This window comes from Charadrius vociferus, unplaced genomic scaffold, assembly GCF_000708025.1.
Source record: "Charadrius vociferus isolate BGI_N301 unplaced genomic scaffold, ASM70802v2 scaffold62, whole genome shotgun sequence".
Classification (NCBI taxonomy): Eukaryota; Metazoa; Chordata; class Aves; order Charadriiformes; family Charadriidae; genus Charadrius; species Charadrius vociferus.
Window position 1 is genome coordinate 2,511,506 of NW_009647419.1, and position 21,469 is coordinate 2,532,974.

At 36.9% G+C, this 21,469-nt stretch overlaps 1 protein-coding gene across 1 annotated transcript in view; it reads left to right on the top strand.

Annotated features, from left to right (window-relative positions):
* The window catches only part of BIRC6 (baculoviral IAP repeat containing 6), a 172,541-nt gene that overhangs the window by 83,936 nt on the left and 67,136 nt on the right, over positions 1-21,469 (top strand). The window contains exons 49-58 of the mRNA XM_009880396.1: positions 1,267-1,467; positions 2,099-2,378; positions 4,616-4,872; positions 6,066-6,174; positions 6,695-6,916; positions 9,789-10,569; positions 11,475-11,618; positions 13,442-13,571; positions 17,246-17,377; positions 19,711-19,878. Of these exons, the coding sequence (XP_009878698.1) occupies positions 1,267-1,467; positions 2,099-2,378; positions 4,616-4,872; positions 6,066-6,174; positions 6,695-6,916; positions 9,789-10,569; positions 11,475-11,618; positions 13,442-13,571; positions 17,246-17,377; positions 19,711-19,878 (2,424 nt within the window). The remainder of the gene's footprint in view (positions 1-1,266; positions 1,468-2,098; positions 2,379-4,615; positions 4,873-6,065; positions 6,175-6,694; positions 6,917-9,788; positions 10,570-11,474; positions 11,619-13,441; positions 13,572-17,245; positions 17,378-19,710; positions 19,879-21,469) is intronic.

Genomic DNA, 21,469 nt, shown 5'->3' on the forward strand with positions numbered 1-21,469 from the left:
TCTGGCAGGGGGGTTGGACTAGATGATCTCCAGAGGTCCCTTCCAACTCTTACCATTCCGTGATTCTGTGATGAATGTATTCATACAGTGTGTCTCATTGTCAAGAGGGAAGAAAGAAGGGATTATTTTTAAAATTTCTAGAAAACTTTTTGGACAAGATAAATCCATTCAGTCCTGTCGTTCAAATTAAGGTGTCAAAAGTAATGAAATTAAGAAAAAAAGGTTTATTTGACAGAATAGGGGTGCGTTAGAAATCTTCTACGTTGCTCTTCACAAATTTCCAAAAGGTAAATTTAAGAATCCTGCAAATGTTGGTAGTTGATTAAGTAAAAAAAAATCCTATGCGTATATGGCGGTGGGTTCTTGCGTGCCTTACCTCCCAACTTGCAAAGTGCTGCAGTTCTTGATGTTCTGCTATGAGTGCATCTAAATATTTTACTTTCAGACAGGAGTGTGCTTTTGAAATTAACCTGGTTGTCCTCACTTACTACACTCTGATTCTCATCACGTAGTGTTCTCCAAGAGATGAACTCAATTCATTTGGTTGAAAATCTATCAAAATGTGTCCAGGAATTCACCTCCAGCTGCTACTGGGCATTCAGTCATGGGGCTAGGCTAGAGCTACTTTAAAAGTAAAACACCCCAAGTACCTGTAGTTTGAACAGCACAAATCTGGTCTTGTGCCATACTACTTGCTAAAGAAGTCATAGCCTCGATCTTCCTACTTCATCCTTAACTCATGCTAAGATAAGAAAAATAAGCGGCTGCCGTGTTCAGGTTTTTTGCTTCTAGTGTCTTTTTTAGAAACAGGTTTTCATGTGAAATGAACCTTTTCAACCAAAAAGATTTGCAGATTTTGGTTATGAAGTTGTTTATGTTATCTTTGTAATATTTAATCCTTTAAGGCCTTCATTATGTTAACTATTAATTAACCGAGTTCAAGTTCTAAGCATACTGTTCAACCTGCACCTTTTCATAGTGAACTCTTGATAGAAAGTTTAGGATTTTGGTAGCAAGCATCCCCTAGCAAATTTTCCAGCATGTACATATGCATGTGGATGTGTAAACTGCATATTGTAAAACAGTCTAAGCAGAAAAGAAAAAATATCTCAGCAGTTGTCATTATTGCACATGGGATGTTATCAATAACCTGAAACAGGTGAGACAGAAGAAAAATAAAAGTGTTTGCCACAGTTCAGGTTGTAAATTAATCTGGGGTTTATTAATAGACATTAATAATCAATGTTAATGGTGCTTGTTTTGAAGGTTCCATCACCTCAAGCAGTCCCACTGCCCAGCCTGCTGAAGTGCTGTTACAGGCTACTCCTCCCCACAGACGAGCTCGGTCTGCCGCATGGTCGTACATATTTTTACCCGAGGAAGCTTGGTGCGACCTCACGATTCACCTTCCTGCGGCCGTGCTGCTCAAGGAGATCCACATCCAGCCTCACCTGGCCTCTCTGGCGAGTAAGTTGATTCACTGACATTGGTGCCGGTTTGAAAATTTGAAGGGTAGGATTCAGAAATGATGCAAAGAGTATAATCAGAGGAACTAAAGCCGACAGGTTGTTTGAAGAATGCCTGTAAAATAAGTAGAAAAGCTTGCTGATTCTGCTTTCCTTGAGAATGGAAGGCCCTGCCTCTGCTTCATTTCTTCTAGCTCAGTACATGTTTTGTGGCATTAACTTTAAATATACCAAAAATCTTGTCAAACTTCTCAAAACTTTCCCTAGTGAGAATGTGATACTTGTCAGAGGTCTTCAGGCAAAATAATTCTGTATGGTGGATGGAATAAAGCATGATACTTTCAGCTCTTATTGTCATAGCCCTGCTAGGGAAACATGTGGCACTGACAGGACTTTTCTTCATCTTAAGTCTTTGAAATAAACTGTATCTACTGTATACCAAAATGCTTTCATATTTTAACATATAGCATCGCACAGGTCAATACTCTAGCTGCAGTTCTTGTAGTAGTGTTTGCCTAAGATCATTTCATTCTTCTCATTCCGTATCTTTAACAGGGATACATCTATAACATTTAAAATTCAAACCAGTACAGAATTTAAATAGTATTAAACCTTCTTATCTTACTCTGTAGCTTGCCCTTCATCAGTATCTGTTGAAATAAGCGCAGATGGTGTCAATATGTTACCTTTGTCAACTCCTGTTATCACAAGTGGTCTCACGTATATAAAAATCCAGCTGGTAAAAGCTGAAGTTGCCTCAGCTGTCTGCCTCCGTCTCCATCGCCCTCGGGATGCCAGCACACTAGGCCTCTCTCAGATCAAACTGTTAGGCCTCACGGCCTTCGGAAACACCTCATCTGCAACCGTCAATAATCCATTCCTTCCTTCTGAGGATCAGGTCTCTAAAACAAGGTAAGCCTCTCGTATCAATGGGCAGAGGCACATTCGTGCTGGTTCATGCTGTTGTCTTTTTTTAACGATGTTTTCTGCTCTGAGACAGACTTTCAGTAGCAAACTGTGTTCATGAGTACCTGTTTTTGTAGCTGAATTTTAACATTTGCAGAATCTGTTTCAAATATGTGCATATGTGAAAAGGTGTGTTTCATCTCTGCAATGGCGAAAAAAGTACAAAGGATAGGAAAGCATTCAGAGTTGCAGTCCGTGTTTTTAATGGGTAGGCAGTTGTCAAAAAAACTGTAGTGACATATTTCTTATCCCTACTGAAGTCAACAGTTACGTAAGTATTGGAGCAGGAATAGAAATAGGACAATGGGATGTTTTGTGGAAGTCATATCTGATATTGCTGTTCGCAAACATTTGCAGAATAGGAACTGAATGTTGTTGTGATTCTGGCATATCAGCAAGATTTCTTTTCACAAGCTTTTTTGTGGTTAGGTGGCATCTTGAGTTTTGTACTCATTTTTTAAATAAAAGTAAGCAAACCCTTGAGGATTTAAAAAAAAAAAAAGGCGTTAAAATTTTCTGAGTTTGAATTTAATTTAATAGGTGAATTTTTGAGATTTCCGGGTTCTGAAATTTAGTTTACCAAATTGTAAACATTTTTTAGTTTTGAAATATTTCATTTTTGAACCTTAAGGTTTATAAAATTGAAAAAAGAGCATGGGAAAGTTTTAAAAACCTTTCTTCTTTTGCTGGGAAAAATTTGGAAAGAATAAGTAAATTTAGAGGACATGAATACTGTCCAGTGTTTTGTCAGTGTTTTTTTCAGTCATACAACTTTTGATAGAAGCTGAATAACTGAAATTGGTCTTTGATCTTCAAGAACAGTGAAGCAAATTTTCATAGCCAAATTTATAATACTGCTATATTTGTGCTTCAGAAAAGGTTATCTTAAAGTCACACAAAAGTAATCAGTATTTAAAGAAAGAAGGTGAGTGTACATTCTTCATGTCTGGAGATTCTTCATTGGGGCTTTCAGCTTAGTTTTATAAGTATCTCAATAAAGTAATGGTAGTAATATGACAGAGATATTCAATAAATTTGGATATACTTTTGCTTTAGACATAACAGAAACTTGGTCTTTTCTAAAATGGTAAATATTTAGGAGTAAATTATTCCTAAAATAAGAGCGTAAACTTCATTTAAGGTCTGTATGCAAGTTTGCCCCTTTTTTTTTTTGAATGGTGGGAGGGAAGGTTAGCTGTCAAAATAAGTTAACCTGTTAGTTTTGATCTTGTCAGTGAAATGACACCATTTAATTCACATGCAGCTTCGATTGCCATCTTGTTCATAATGCTTCTTTAAACAGCATTTTAGTATATTTTTTATAAATAAAGTCTAGTTAATGTGTTTTCAAATTGGTTTGATTACAATAGGTTTACTTTTCAAGATTTATTATTAAAAGAAATACTAAATGATAGTGTTAATAAGAGAGACGTGGGCAAATGCTGTGGCTAACATTTTTAATTCCTGCTCTTTTTCTGTGTGCTTTTTAAATCAGGTTCACTGAGCTTCACTGTAATGTATTTTAGACATGTGTAACCCTAAAAGTTTGTAAAGTCAGAGAAGCTGTGCAGGTGTATAATTTTAATACCAGCCACTGTTGCAGAATCTTGACCTTAAATACAAATAAATCCAATGAGGAGGCAGTATACTGTTTCATGTTTCACATTTATGTTTTGGCCAGCTCCTTTTAAGGTTAAAAAAATAACCAACAAAAAAACAAACAAACAAAAAAAAACCCCACCAAACAACCAAAACCAAAAAACCACCAAACCACCACCCCCAAACCAACACACCCTGCCCCTCTACTTTTCCCCCTATATAAACACCTTCCCCTCCACCTTTCCCCCAGTAGGTTGGCCCAAGTGGAAGAAATATGTATGTGAATCAAGAAATCTTGAGAAACTTTAGTAATAAAACTTGCAGGCTCTTACCTCTTCCTACCCACAAACCTTGCCTTGCTTACAATGTTAAGCCAGTGATTACAACAGCATTGGTGATGTATATTACTTTGTGGTCTTAAATTCAGTCATTTTAATTTGCTTTTCTCGGATGATGTCTGATCATGTCACCGCAGTTTTCTGCAGTACTTGTCTTAGAATCTAATACATGTAATTATGTTATAGATGAAAAATAAAATAATAAGTAAATTATACATTAGCTCATTTTTATGTTTTCCTTTTCAGTATTGGATGGTTAAGATTATTACACCACTGCCTCACTCATATAAGTGATTTAGAAGGAATGATGGCTAGTGCTGCAGCACCCACTGCTAATCTGTTGCAGACATGTGCTGCTTTACTAATGTCACCTTACTGTGGTATGCATTCTCCAAACATTGAGGCTGTGCTTGTAAAAATTGGGCTTCAGTCCACCAGAATAGGCCTGAAATTGATCGACATTCTTCTAAGAAACTGCTCAGCATCAGGGAGCGATCCTGCAGGTGAGTGCAGTGTTTTTCTTTTCAGTTGCTGGTTAAAACCATAGCTTGTATAAATGTACAAATACAGTATACTTGCATGTTACTTTCTGGTTCTGAATTTGGGTTGCCAGAACTTGCTGTTGTGCTTTGTTCTGCTTCCAAGTATGATAGTCTTTGTATGTGGGTACTTCTGCAACAGTAAAGCAGTGCAACCAGGGTTGTTTTGATTTTTTGTGCAGAATAGATAATTAGGTGAATGTTTTGAAGACGGGGGAGTAGGACATTCAATATATTGTAAGCACGTCTTACTATATGTACTAGGTCTAGATGTTTCAAAATACAGAGCATCCATGAGTACTGTTAAGGAAACAAAGGCAGCATAATTTGAGCAGTAAGAGTTTGTAGAACAGTATAAAGTCTAAATAGCATGAAGCATTGAAAATATTTACAGGTGGAGGTCTGTAATCAAGACACTTGAACAACTAATTTCTGTTCCACGGTGAAATTTTGCAGTACCTCTTCTGTTAAGGCACTGGATTTTTGTATTTCTGATTCCATACCGCTTTGCTGTTCTGTGGCTTTTAAGTGGAAGAAACTGAAATCAAGTATTTCCTATTTTGAAGTTGCTGATACTAACAGATTCTCGAAATGGCTTCCAGGACTTACTTTGCCATGAGTTAACATTTCAGTGTGGCCTACTGTCTTTTGCTGGAATGCCGGTAGATAAGAGAGTAGTTTCCTGCAGGGCAGGACATGAGCACAGTGAGGAGAAGATGAATAGGAAATAATCTGAGGAGATCCTTGGCCTTAGCCTTGTTGACGGAAATTGGAGTTAAATAAGCTTCCATTTTGAAATAAATGTTTGCTTCTGTGAAATATGAGGTTGAACAGCTCTATTGGAAATGTCTTTGGAATATGTTGAAGAAAATCCTCCTAGTTAAATGTTTAAGTCCTGCATCTGATGAATGTTGCAGTGATTTTTCCTTTTCTGGTAAGGCTGAACGTTCATTGCATTGCAGGTACAAAATGCACAGTTTCAAGACAGTAATGTGTATAAGAATTGTGTCCTTATGTTAATGGCAGAACTCAATTAAATGTTAATATTGCAATTCTATAACAATTTCATTAGTACTTTTAAAAAAATACGTATATAAGTACTTCTGTTATTTTCCCTCCTCCCTTTTGTTTTTTTTTTTTTTTTTTAATGCGGCAAGATCTGAATAGCCCTTTACTGTTTGGAAGATTAAATGGTCTCTCTTCTGACTCCACAATAGACATTCTTTATCAGCTTGGAACAACTCAAGACCCTGGAACAAAAGATAGGTAATGTTATTTGGATTCTCATGTGGAAGTGTATACAAAAATAATCTGCAAAGTAGTGGCTTGGTGTTACTGCACAAAAACAGACTTTTAAAAATCTGATTGTTATGAGATAGCCTAAAAGCACAGAAAGCTCAAGAAGCTTTCCAGTTTTCCCTCCTAGCTCCTTGCATCCTTTACAAAGAATGCTGTCCCTCCTTTTTGCTCTTATAAATATGTGATAAAACTTTTAGGGTTCAACTGACTTTTCTCTCAAATAGTGAGAACTCAAATGCTTGCTATGTTTTCTTTCTCTGTAGAAAGAAAGCTTACATTTAGCTTTCCAAGATGATAAGTGTTTTTAATTAATTTTTCCCTTGTTAGTGATCTAAGTCTTGAGAAAGCAGAGTTTGAGCTCTCTCTTGAACTTTGCTTCAAAGGAAGAGATAAATGTGTAATTCAGATTACTAAAAGAAAGCAAGCTAATTTGTTTTTGAGTGTTTCTTTCACCCTTTATAATGTGCTACATCATCTTACCTTGCAGAATTCAAGCATTGCTGAAATGGGTCAGCGATTCCGCAAGAGTTGCAGCTATGAAAAAAAGTGGCCGGGTCAGCTACATTTGTCCAAATAGCTCAACAAGAGAGTATGGTCTTTTGATGCCATCTCCTTCCCATTTGCATTGTGTAGCAGCAATTTTGTGGCATAGTTATGAATTGCTTGTTGAATATGATTTACCAGCGTTGCTGGACAGAGAGCTCTTTGAGTAAGTAAAACAAAAAGTCTTGCACCACGTACTTTTTATAACGTTTTTGTGTTTAAAAACAAAAATCCAAAAGAAAACAGCAAATCCGTTTGTATACCTGCACATATGTGAAAGGTAAATTGTTCCATGTTTTTGGTTTTGTTTGTGGGTTTTTTAGTGGATAACTCTGGGCTGTTCTTGTTGAAGTTGAGTGTTGGCAGTAATTTTCACAGTGCCTAAAAATCACGATCTTCATATATGCTGTTATATATCCTGTTATATAAGCATTAATTTATTACTCCTGGTATCCAATATCTATAACTGCTAGCTAAGAGCTAGGGTAGGGGGAGTTTGGTTTTTAGAGTCACCACTTTTGTTCCAGTCATAGTCTGATTTGAAAGAAACAAAGCATAAAATCTGGAGAGAATCTTCAAGTATGAATTTACTGGATGTTGTTTGATTCTAAGGGAAAGTTCACCCTAAACACCAAATGTATACTTTTGGTGACTCCAGATTGAAAATATATGCACTAATGTTCCTAACTTATGTTGCTTAACTGTCTCTTTGGTTTAAGCAAAACAAAGAAGAGAAGCTTACATAGCTTTGTTTCATGTGTATTATAGAAATAGAGCTGTTAAATTCCCGTACCTAGTAAAGCATCTTTCATTTGTAGCATTGAATAAAATTCCAGTTAATGAAAGGAACTTTGATAGCACATAATATTTTTGTTGCCCATAGGTAAACATTCATGGTTTTCTGCTACCCTACTGTCTTCTTTAGGCACAGTCAGACATTCAAACACTGGGAAAGGTACAAGTTATGGTTATTGGTACAAGCATGGGGAGGTCTTCTATGTGTGCAACTTGGTGGTCTTTAGATACGTGACTACAAGCTAGACCTTTTCCAAAGACACTTCAGCAATATTGTCATATAATAAACTTGTTCACTTTGGGAATTAATTAAGGATTTTAAGTTGTAGGTCAATTAGTCCTTTCAGGAATACATTTAAACAGAAATACATTTTCAGGATGGATTTTAACATTTGAAAAGGAAGAACTCTTAGCAAAAAAATAGACTTCCTAAAATGGATAGCCCATTTAGATTTATACTAGTATAAAAGTGGGTTTCACAACTAAATTCCTGTCTTCTGGAGGAGAGTATGTTGTTTTCATCCCAGGACAAAATGAAGGAATACTAATAAAGCTATTGTACCTAGTTTGAATATGCATGTTGCAATATAGCCCTGTTCCTCTACATCCTGCCAAATAAAACTATAATTCGTATCAGCCAGCATCTGGAGCAAATTATGAAATACATTTTTAATAAATAGAGAAGAATTGTTGTCAGACTTGTAGGGCTAAATAATTCTTCTAATAAAAGTGACGCTCATGTGTATTCTTCATCATCTTTGATATTTTAATTTTTTTAATATTTTCATTGATTCTAGCTATAACTCCTCATTTTTACTTCATGTAATATTTCACTTTTGTCTTGGATATATTTTCCCATCATCCCCATTTTCCATTTCAATATTTCTGCTTTGGCTAATGGATACTAATTTATTCCATAGTTATTTTTTAATATCTAGTTGGAAAAGAATCTTATTTTTCATAGAGCATGAACTTACCCAGAAAATTTTGGCGGAAGGATCGTGTGAATATATAGGTGGAGAAGGGTTTAAGTGTACCTTTGTTATATGTGGCCTTTGGGAAATTTTTACTGTCTTCTCAAAGTTACGAGTCGTTTGGTCACTGAGGTGACTTTTTAATGTTTTATCTTAGAGAGGGTTTTTTATCAGCGATTCACTAGACTGATGATAAAGCTGACTTTTGGTTAGACCCATGTTCTGTTCTAGACTCTTAGATTCCCTTAGACTAAACGTAGAATAACACTGCCATCCAGAAGAGGAGAAAACAGTCCTTGTCTTCAAACAGAAATGTCATGTATGATGATACGTCCAACCTTATTTAAAAACGTAACATTGGAGGGGCACGAAGTGTGCGTTCACCTGTGCATGTATAGGTTAAGATAACATAGCTTATGTATGCTGTCATAATACTGTGAATCCAGTTCTGAAAACTGTGGGGTTTTTTTTAAATACTTCACCTACTCTGAGCAAGTCAGTATGAAGAAATGATGATTTCACTGTTTTACAAATGGCACTTCTGAAATGTAAGCTGAATAATAGGAGCTAAATTAGCCTTTGCATTCATGTGCCTTGGATTAGCGTTTAAGCGCATGGTATTTAGGTGGAAGTGAGTTTGAAAGTAGATGGGATTTAGTATCTCTGAGGAATAATTCTGTTGTTAACTTGTGTGGTAAGTTCAGGTTGAGCAAGGATAGCGAGGGTAACATCATTCAACCAACAAGATTGTTGCTGCTTTCATTTTTTTGCAACATCATTAGGTAAAACTCTAATAAAACAAATTTCAAAAAAATTTGTAACACGTTCATAATACTTTCAGCTCTTACAAAGCATTAAGAGATCTTTATGTAAATGAGTGCATGTGTGTGTGTGTGATCCTAGTAGCTGCAGCTTATAGAGTTGAAGGCATGAAGAGGTTGCAGTTGGCTCAAAAATGCAGAAATTATGTGACAACTGTCAAAAGACTAAAATCCTGTCTTTCATGTGCAGCATACCAGAAAAGTCAGCTTATTTCTATTTAAATACAGTAAGATGAAAGAAGTTTGAACCTAGGGTTGAGGAATGCCTTTTGGGTAATGAATGTCCTACTGATACTGTGATCCAAACAAGGCTTTCAAGCTCAGCTCAGTGTGTTTTGCAACAGCTTCTACAATAATCGTCGATGTAGGGAGATGTTTTATAAACCAATGACGAAAGGGGACTATGAGTGGCGAACTAGGTGTTGACATGATTTTCTGTCTTCTGCAGGTCACTGTTTAACTGGTCCATGTCTCTTCCCTGCAACATGGTTTTGAAGAAAGCTGTTGATAGTTTGCTTTGCTCGATGTGCCACATCCACCCAAATTATTTTTCCTTACTCATGGGATGGATGGGTATCACTCCTCCTCCAATGCAGTGTCAACACAGACTGTCCATGACTGATGACAGCAAAAAGCAGGACCTTAGTTCATCTTTAACAGATGACTCTAAAAACGCACAAGCCCCTCTTGCACTAACAGAGTCTCACCTGGCTACTCTTGCTGCCTCATCTCAGTCTCCGGAAGCTATCAAGCAATTATTGGACTCAGGTTTGCCTTCACTGCTTGTAAGAAGTCTTGCTAGTTTTTGCTTTAACCATACTTCTAGCTCTGACTGCACTGCACAATCAGTGGATATCACCCAGGACAGGCTCAGGAGGCATCATGTTCCACAGCACTTTAATAAAATGCCCATCACGGCAGACCTGGTTGCTCCTGTTCTCAGGTTTTTGACAGAAGTTGGCAACAGCCACATGATGAAGGATTGGTTGGGTGGCTCTGAAGTCAATCCGTTGTGGACAGCACTTTTATTTCTGTTGTGCCATTCTGGTGCTACTTCTGGAGGACACAATGTGACAGCACAACAGACCAGTGCAAGATCTAGCTTGCTTTCTTCAACTGTAACAACAGGGTTGACCACTCAGCAGCGGACAGCAATTGAAAATGCAACAGTTGCTTTCTTCTTACAGTGTATTTCTTGCCATCCTAATAACCAGAGACTTATGGCACAGGTGAGACAGAAAAAAAAACACATTTTCATTTCTTTATTAACAACTACAGCCAACTTTAAAAACTCTTCTTTTTTTTTTTTAGCTTTCTTTAAAATAACTTTAAGCTGTCATTGACTGGAAAAGTTTTGTATTAAAATTATTAGCTTGTTGGTCTGACTTTGAAAAGTATAAAAATGTTCTGACGTGGCTGTCCAGTACTATGTATAGATTTGTATTCGTCTTGGTTTAGAGGAATAAACTTTAGACCAAAATACTGTATTTAAGAGCTCTAAACTCTTCTGAAATGGAATTTGGAAATTAAACTTCATCCACATCTTTTATATTAGCAACTTCAGGGGATTTCCTGGTAAATTTGCATGCACAACCACATACCCCGCACAATCTGTGACCAGGGAAATATGTGGTATTGCAGGAGATGGCTTTGCATTTGGCATTCTAATGCAAATTCTGTTCTTTTCCTCACATTTGTTAAGCTTGCAGGCCCATTTGAATAAAAGTATAATTAAAAAAAAGATTTTTCAACATTAAGAATGACAATGCCCTGGGAACAGGTAGACTTCAGTAAAAAATTCTCTGTTAAAGGCTGGTAATAATACTGCATTATGCAGGGGGAATTTTTTGCTTTAGGAATTTGAAAGCTATTTTTCTAAATTTTTTATCGTGAGGTTTTTATCTTTTTGAGTAGTCTACATGTTTACAATTACATAGATGCTTAGATACTTTTTAAAAAAAACAACAATGTTTTTTGTTGCTAGTATTTTCTCCAGTCGTGCTCATTTCTGATCTGGTTTGAATGATAACTGCAAGGTAGATCTTAGGCACTGCCTATTATGGCTGTGTAGAGCTATATTGTATAGACCTAAATATAGAAATATTTTAAGTCTGATGTCATTTTGTATTCCCAGGTTCTCTGTGAATTGTTCCAGTCCTCTCCTCAGCGTGGGAACCTCCCGACCTCTGGAAACATTTCAGGATTTATTAGGAGGCTTTTTTTGCAACTGATGCTAGAGGATGAGAAAGTGACTTTGTTTCTTCAATCCCCATGTCCAGTAAGAATTTTTTATAACTGTATGGTGAACGTGGAATAAATTTAGCCTAAAAAAAAAAAAAAAAAATCTGGGTATATTCAACTTAGCAATGTCAGATGGAAACTTTTCCTGCTGTACACATTGCAGAATTTTGGAAAGGAATGTGTCGGTGAATTGTAACTCAACATTTTAAAGAAAAATTAAGGCACTGCTGTAAGACATCTTGTTGAAAATATGCTGCTTCAGAAAGAACTGACAACTGAGATTTATCTTATGTAAGACTTTTTAATAGTATTCGTACACATTAGCAGCAAATATAGATACAAGTTCTTGTACTTCCAGCAGTTCCTCAGTTTCAGTTTAATTGAGGAACAGTTGTAGTTTTGATGCTTCAAAATTGGCAACAATCCTTCAGCATTAGACAAAACACCATGAATAAATTCTTGAGTGACAAATACTTGAATTAATTGATAAAACAGATGTATGCTTTTATACTTTCACATGCTTCACCATAAAACAGAATTATAATTAATGACTGCAGTGCTATGCTTTCAATTGAAAGCTGTAAATAAAGAAATATTGGAAAAACAGAAGTTATTAAAATATCTGATACTCCCGTACAAGGAGGAGTATTTCTGCTTTGGTTTCTGCTGTTCTTACTACATCTCAGAAATAAAGTACTGCATGAGATAAATGACAGGGAAACTGGCTCAGATAGTATAAAATGGAAAAGGAGGAACAAACACAGTTTTAGCACGAATATTTAAATGTTTTCTTTGAACCTGGCTGAGAGGCCGTTGATAATGTGAAGGTAGCATCAATTTCCTAATAATTTGTCTTATGTAGAACGGATTTTTACAGAATGTTGCTAGGTATGTAAAAGTAGAAGAAATACCTTGAAAAGAAGTTGTCAGATAATTCAGTTTCTCCTGTTAAAAACACCAGGAAAAAATCTGGCTATTATTACTGAGGAAAAGATGATTTTAACATCCAGAGGGAAACCTTGAACATAGTGTGGATGTGCAGCATATACTTCTAGTATATCCAACAACGTAACTTTTCAAAGATTGGATCCCCATTTTTATCTCTTAAGTTCTTAGCAAACCTGTGTTTTATAGCTAAGTTCTGATTGTCATCAAGTATTATATTTGTTTGATAATACTGCATGAGGATAAATTGATTCTGTATGTGAATATTAATAAACAGTCTCCTGATGATAGGAGGCAGGGGACCAGTGGCACTCTTGTTGCAGAAAAGTCTGTAAAAAGTTACTGCAAGCAAAGAATGATACAAAATGTGGACAAAGCTCAGGCTAAAATATGTTATGTTAAAATATTTGAAATATTTTAACTATTAGTGACTTAGTTATCCATCATAATAGCAAAAAGTAGATATTAAATCTAGAATAAACTTCATCCTCAAGTCAGAGCAATAGGGAAATGACGTATTCCTCTACTCCAAGCATATTGTAATTTTCCTAATTTAATTTCAGAATTAAGTTCTAATTTTATAAATAATTTCAAGTCTCGGATGCTTACTTTTTCTCTCATACACAGCTATATAAAATTATTGGGTTTTTTAAACAAATATGATATCACATTGTTTCTGATCCTAAAAATACTCTAGGCTTTTGAAGAAAATTCTTTTGAGGTAAAAAATTAAACTTGTCCTGATTTTAGGCATTTTATTGTATATATTCAAAGTTGAAGGATATGTCAGTTTTCTTTTTAGCACACAAAAGATGTAACTTTATTTTGATGAGGTAAGTTTATAAGTACTTAGTGTATTAACTTATTTCTGAATGTTAAAGTCATGTTAAATGTTGACTTTTTTTCCCCTTTCAGCTGTACAAAGGTAGAATTAATGCTACTAGTCATGTAATTCAACATCCTATGTATGGAGCTGGACACAAATTTCGTACTCTTCATTTGCCTGTCTCAACAACTCTAGCAGAGGTTCTTGATCGTGTGTCAGGCAAGTTTGCAATAGTTCATGTTTTAATCTTTTAAGATACAGTTTCAAAAAAAAACCAACCAAAAAACAAAACCAAAAAACCCATAGACCAAGTATGTCAAATATATATTTGTAGTGTTCATCAGTAATTGCTGAATATGAAAGAGTGGTTTAAGTTGTAAGCTTTTGCATATGCCCTATGTTCCATGTAAAATGCACTTTTGCTGGTCAAATGCTATTTTTTCCTTCTATAAAACTCAGATGGGGAAGGTGGGGTTTTTGTTTCATTCTTTTTTTGTTTAGTTGGGGATTTTTTGGTTGGTTGGTTGTTTTGGGGTGTTTTTTTTGGTTTTTCGTATTAATGTGTTCTCAACTCTCTCATGGGATATTTGCAAGACCATACAAATGACACTGCAAGTATCAGTCTTTAAAACGCCCTGTCTTTCATCCAGTGACTTAAATATTACCAAATTATATCAGGTAAATATCCTGGAACTTCAAAGTTTATCTCAAGATGGAGATGAAATTGTGTTGCTATCAAAGGGGCATTAATGAAGGCTCCATCTAATTTCTGTGGTTGTACATTTGCCTAAACATTTGATTTTGCTTACTAAAATGGAGATTGAAAACCATAATTTACTTTTAGAGATTGATTTTAAAATTATATACAATGAGAGGATAATGTTAAGGCATGAAATTATTTGTGAAGTTTTTTTAAAGTACTTTCAGTTATGCTACTTGAATATACATGGAGAGATGAAGCACTCTGTAGGGGACTCTGACCAGGTCTCCACAAACCATAATACACATTTTGACAACTAAATGGTAGATGTCTTAATCTTAAAATCAATGCCACCTTGAACTTTAGTGTTTATTTAATACTTTAGAAAATAGAGCTATGTGTTAAAGATTAGATTAGTGATCTTTTTTTGAATGTAGTTAAGGAGTAGAATTCATACCAAAGCGTCATGTCCATGCCAGAGCTCTCTAGGTGGAAACAGGAAAGACGCAAGTTGATTCTCCTCAGGGAAGAAATCGAGCAAAATTCGTTAGGTCATGTTACATCAAAAATCAGTTTTAAATGTGTCTAATAAAAAAAAAAAATAAAAAAAGGAAAAAACCCCAGCACTTCCTCTTTACCCTTAAGGTGTGGTTATCAGTAATAGCAAAGAAAAGTCAAAGATCATCCGGCGATTATGATTTTGCCATTTTTGCAGATGTGCGCTGAAGTGTGTGCACTTAGCTGCACACATATCTGCCTAGGTATGTATATTCTTAGATGTAGATATATTTGTATGTGCAATTTTTGAAACTCTGTGTAGATCATCTTTAATTTCTGAAACACATCTTCATGGAGTTCAGAGGGAACTATTGGGTTTTTTTATATCTGCTGAAGATCTTTGCATCAAAATTGTTAATAAATTCATTAGGGCAATAAATATGTTACCTAACAAGGTGATAGAAATACTATAAAAGTATTTGGCAGAGCACTAGACAGAACAACATTAAGTAAAAGACTTTGGGATTTTACTTAAAAAATAGTGAAGCCTAGAAAAATGTTTGCTTATTTATCAGGGAATAATTTACTATTTCTGATAGAATTCTGTTTTCATTTACTGTCCAGACACGGTCATGTGTGGAATGCGACCAAGATCTTCTAGATCCTTGTGCAATTTATAGTCAGAATTACTGTAATGGGTGGGGTAGTCGCTGCATATGAGGTAGGGATCAGTTGTTGAGCAGTGACATGAACTGTACTGAATAGCTGCCTTAGTGGTGTGTTGCAGTCAAGTTGATAGCCAGTGCTAATAGGGCCTGGGGAGGGGTCGGATGATGTGATGTACTGTAATGCCTGTCATTAAAATTGGTCAAATGTTGACTTTGCAGGGCACCATAACTGTGGGTTTTGCTATGGAATTGTTATTCCTCAGCTTAACTCTCATTTTAAATTGGAAGAATTAATTCTGGAAAAGTTCAGGTTCTTTTCTGTTTCCATCCCTCATCTAGTGTGATTTCTCTGATTGTATTAAAAGCTTTGTGATACTTGTATATCATTCCATGAAGCCCATGGTTAGGACACAGTAAAGAAGACTCAAATATTTGAGGAGTAAAACTGTGTGTTTGGGGTGACAGGGAGAGAGAAGGGATGGAATGGGGGTGGAAAGGAAGAAAAGTACTGCCACCAGTGCCACAGTAGGAGGTCGTGAAGGCCTGGCTAAGTCCCTTGGCCTACCTTCTTTTTTTCTTAACTGTGCTTACTCTCTCAAATTCATCATGTCATATTTTCTGCAAAAATAAATCACAATAAGCATATTCATTTTATACTTTTTCTCCTAGCTTTCAATAAAAGGGGGGGGGGGGGGGAGTCTGCTACTCGCATCCCTTTACCATAGGAAGAAAGTGTTCTGTATCACTGCAGATAGGATTGTCTAGGATGAGTACCAGTTGGTATTTCATTCACCTTAGTCTTAAGTTACTGGTCTTGGCTGGTCAGGAGAGTTGAACGGCGAATCTGGGTATTACCTGAATACTAAAAATACAGTTGCTTAAGCTTCCTTAATAATTTTATTAATGACTTTTAAATTCTTCAGCAATATATATATATGGATATTTAGTCCATGGGACCGAACCAGAGCAACTCTGAAGTTTAATAATAATAATGAGAATTATTAAAATAGCCAACACCCAGTCTAAAATAAATATATAGTGTGTGTCTGTGAATGTTGGGTCCTGAGTAGCAGCAGTTTCACACTCTTTATCTTATTTTGGCCTGCACTACTTTCTAAGAAAGACATAACCAATGTCTTCAGGCACAAGTCATAATATATTTCCAAGCAGGTCAAACCATCTCTCTCTCAGCACCTCGCCCACGGGTGATACACAGTTGAAGGTAACTGGATGGTACTTCTAGGTATTCAGTCTGACCATAGCTTAAGGCTGCTGTGGTTATGTGGGAACAAGTTACTACTCAGAAGCAATTACAGAATTATTTGGCCGTTTTGGTGACAGTGTTGTACCTTACAAGGTGTGAAATGATCCATTATCACCAGTAATCAATGATTTAATAGTTGCTTGCTGATAATTGTGATCTATACTAATGGTTGAACCAAAAAGGTTGAACTGCAGAAATCTAATAATGTTCGCTTAAGCAAACAGCACAAGGTTTGGGTGTGTAAAGTATTTTAGACATCTGCCAATTTCAAAGGAACAATCATACTTGCCAGTTCTGAAATTGTCAGTATATAACACTAGACACCTAGACCTAAATACAACAATTCCTTTAAATAAGTCTGCAGGTGTCCTTAAAAAAAATTTTGGATTTTTGTTGTTGTTGTTTTGTTGGGATTTTTTTGTGTTTTGATTGGTGGTTTTTTGTTTTTCTTTTTGTTTATTTTGCTTAATCTTATTTTTGGTTAGTTGCAGTGGTGTTTTAACATGAATACACTTGACTCATCAGGTCATGGTTTTAAGTTGTTAACGGTTTTAAATTGTCAGAGGACAGATTTCTGGGGGAAGAGGAGACCAGAATTATCATGATACCTTAATCCATGGATATTTACGAGACTATTGCTGCCTGGGATGGAACTCTAAGCCACTAAGATAGTTGAGAATAGCCTTGTTAACAGCCTAGAAACTGTAACAAAATCAACTTGATATCTAAATACCTTTCTCTCCTCTTTTTTCTCCCTGTATAGATACACCTAGTATCACAGCTAAGCTAATTAATGAACAGAAGGAAGATAAAGAAAAAAAGAATTACGAAGAGAAAGAAAAAGTTAAAGCAGAAAATGGATTTCAGGACAATTATAGTGTTGTTGTTGCTTCTGGTATGGTTTTTTTCTTCCACCTTCTGAAAAATGGATCTTTTAGACATTGCAGGGGGGAGGAAATCGTATGTACCAACAATTCTTTTTATGACTAACAACGGTTAGAAAAATTGTAGTGCCCAGTTAATCTAACTGGTTGTTAGGCGGCAAAGACTGGTTCCTGGTAGAACCGCTGCCTCGAACGGATTTTATACTTTGACAAATTTGTACCTAAGTGTGTGTGCCAGTGATTTGTTGTGGATGCTGTTGCTAGCTCATTTTACGGGATTTTGTAGAGACATACCTGGAGCTTGGATTATATGGCAATATATTTTTGTGTACTGTTACTGTGGTATGGGTGTTACTACCTCTGCCTTTTTGCAGTGGCTGGTGCATCAGTTTGATCACCTACTCCCACAATATGCTTTGGAAATAAAAGGATTCATATACTTTGCATAACAACTGGTGGCACTCTGCTAAAAACTGTCAGATGGAGATCTAAGCATAAAACCATATTATTCCACTTGGAAACCACAAATACAGGATTTTCTTCCAAAGCATTTGCCTTCTAAAAGCTAATGTGAAGATCCTTCTGAAGTCATTCATGTAAACCCTTCTTCTCCAAAACAGCTGTGGAGGTTATAGATAGTACGTAGTAATTTTGCAGTGGTACAAGAAGATTACAGTTCAGATGATGGCTGTGGAGGTCGTTAGTCTTTTGGTTTGAAGTTCTGGTGTGTGTGTAAGAGATGGATTAGTGAACTTCCAACTACCCTTTTCCTATCTAGCTTTCTGCCTTCATTGTGCAACCTCAATTTCATTTACACTTCATGAAGCATGAAGAAGAGATGCTGATTTCCTTTGACTTCTGGCACCAATATTTCTTAAGCTTTTTATTTCAGGTTCTTAGATGTATATATAACTCTAAACTCAAGTGTTGAATAAGGCAGCACTTTCATGGATCTTTGTATACATTTAAAGCAACACAGCTGATTTTTAATTCCTTTATCTGGAAAGATATTTGCAGTAGGTGCCACTTCAAGAGGGTAAACTTGTTTTGGTAAGATCTAAAATATTAATAGGTCCAAGTGAAGGGTTAAAACATGAAAGAATCTGGGAAGAAAGTAATATACCAGGCTTGAAGATAGGGCATAGCATAGTCAGCCATGTCTCATCCCAGCTGCATCTCTGATCATACTGCCTGATATAGCCCATTCCCTATTTAGAAAGAAGCAGACTTACATTTTCACTTGGTTTTGCTTGTATTTTTTCCAGTTGGGTAGAACAGTTTAAATGTAAACTTAATTTATTGGCATTTGTTTTCATGACCTGTTTGTGAAATCTTTTCTTCTTTTGTCTTTATCTTTTTACATACTCTGGGGGTTTTTTAGGGTCCTCAGAGCCTCAAGCCGCCAGTGTTTAACTTGTTCCTTCTTGGTAAAATTAATACAGAGTAGAGATGGTATTTGGGGCCTGTTATTCCCAAGACAAACTAGTTTAGTATACTGAGATTATTGGAGAATGGGTTTCTGCTCGTACTGATCAGCTGAAACCAGAGTGTATTATAGCATTTCAGGTATGGATGATGTTAGTTTTCCAGCTGCTCTTGGCTGATTTTGGGGCAGTAGTTGTATGAGTCTTTGGATATGGACCTGCTGACTTTGTAACTTGATCTGTCACCTGCACAGAAAGGTTCATGATATTAGTATAATTTCACTGTACCATAAGTCAACTTAAGATGTCCCAAAATATGGCAGTCTTGCTGTATAAGATCAGTAAGCTTTTATGTTCTGTTCTGCCTTTTCGTTTTCATGTAGTGCTTACTTTAAAGGTTTTCACCTAGGCAACTTTAAGTATGTTTAAAGACACTTTTCATCACACGTGCTATTGTCAGTACTGCAGCTGAAGTCACGTTCGTAGGCCAGACAAGTGGTTGTTATCTATTGTTTGCCTGCTGAATGTCTGTCAGTTTAGAAATTTTTGCCTTTCTTGCTTTCAATTGAAAAAAAAAACAAAAAAAGTTTTACTGTGGGGCCCATTGCTAGACAGGTGCTTTAAGTTTAAAAGCAGAATCAGAATATTTTTTGCCTTTTTTTTTTATGGATAATATGATGTAGTACAGTTATGGTTTGGTTTATGTTTGGGGCTCAGGAGGATGCACAGCCTTGTAACTGTAAAACTGCCAGGATTATATCCAAATATATTTTATACATGAATGCTATTCTGATATTTAATTTACCAGTGCTGAAAAGTTTGACTTTCTTTGCTCTCGGTGAAGATCGTGAGTACATTGCATCTTGGCTAGCTGGTTACAAAATACCAGAATGACTTCGAATTTTTTACTTCTGTACTAGGTTTGAAATCTCAGTCAAAAAGAGCTGTTTCATCCACACCTCCGCGTCCACCATCAAGGCGAGGAAGAGTGATGGCGGATAAAGTAGGTACCTCTTCCTCAGGAGGAGAATCTTCCAGCAAGACCATTAGTGTTCCAGTCTTTCATCTATACCATAAACTTCTACCAGGTAACTTTAATAACTGTTTTTAAACTTAAAAATCATGGTCTTTTTGAGTGGCTGATATGTCATCAGAAAGTAGATGTAATGCTAATGGACATCTTTTATCTTTCTATTGAGCATCTTGAATGTAGAGCAGGGTAACAGCTGGGCAGGATAACAGCTTTCAACTTGAAGTGGAGCACTGTAACATCATAGTGGCTTGACAAAAATAAGAATTATGGTGATCTTCCCTGAAGTTTAGTTCCTTGTTCCTAAACAAAAATCTCAAAAATGTTTCCACTTTCACTCAGAAATAAAAGGGGGGTGGGTTTGTAAGGTGACTCAAATTTTCTTTGACCTGCAAGGCAGAACTAAACTAGTATTTGTGCCCTGTGATTTTATTGTTCTGAGTGGGCAGCCAGCTTGCATTGCTCTCTGGAAGGCTGATTTACCACAGAATCACAGAATGGTTAGGGTTGGAAGGGACCTCTGGAGATCATCTAGTCCAACCCCCCTGCCAGAGCAGGGTCACCTACAGCAGGTTGCACAGCACGGCGTCCGGGCGGGTTTTGAATGTCTCCAGAGTGGGAGACTCCACCACCTCTCTGGGCAGCCTGTTCCAGTGCTCCACTACCCTCAAAGTAAAGAAGTTCCTTCTCATGTTAAGATGGAACTTCCTATGTTCAAGTTTATGCCCATTACCCCTCGTCCTATCACTGGGCGCCACTGAAAAAAGACTACTCCCATCCCCCTGGCATCCTCCCATTAAGTATTTGTAAGTATTAATAAGATCCCCCCTCAATCTTCTTTTCTCTAGACTAAAGAGACCCAAGTCCCTAAGCCTTTCTCCATAGGAGAGATGTTCCAATCCCCTAATCATCTTCGTTGCCCTGTGCTGGACCCTCTCCAGCAGTTCCCTGTCCTTCTTGAACTGGGGAGCCCAGAACTGGATGCAGTACTCCAGATGCGGCCTCACCAGGGCAGAGTAGAGGGGGAGGATGACCTCCCTCGACCTGCTGGCCACACTCTTCTTGATGCACCCCAGGATGCCATTCGCCTTCTTGGCTACCAGGGCACATTGCTGGCTCATGGTCATCCTGTTGTCCACCAGGACTCCCAGGTCCCTCTCCACAGAGCTGGTCTGCAGCAGGTCAGCCCCCAACCTGTACTGATGCATGGGGTTATTCCTCCCCAGATGCAGCACCCTACACTTACCCTTGTTGAATTTCATCAGGTTTCTCTCTGCCCAACTCTCCAGCCTGTCCAGGTCTCGCTGTATGGCGGCACAGCCTTCTGGCGTGTCAGCCACTCCTCCCAGTTCTGTGTCATCAGCAAACTTGCTGATGGTACACTCTATCCCTTCATCCAGATCATCGATGAATATGTTGAACAAGACTGGGCCCAGTACTGACCCCTGAGGGACACCACTTGTTACTAACCTCCAACTAGACTGCACCACTAACCACAACCCTCTGAGCTCTATCTGTAAGCCAGTTCAGGAATATTCTTGAATTCCATAATACTTGTGTTTTCAAAACCAGCATGTCTTAAGTTAGTCAAGTTTTATGTATAGGAGATATGTACTCACACTTTATCAGCTGTCAGGAGAAAGCTTGTC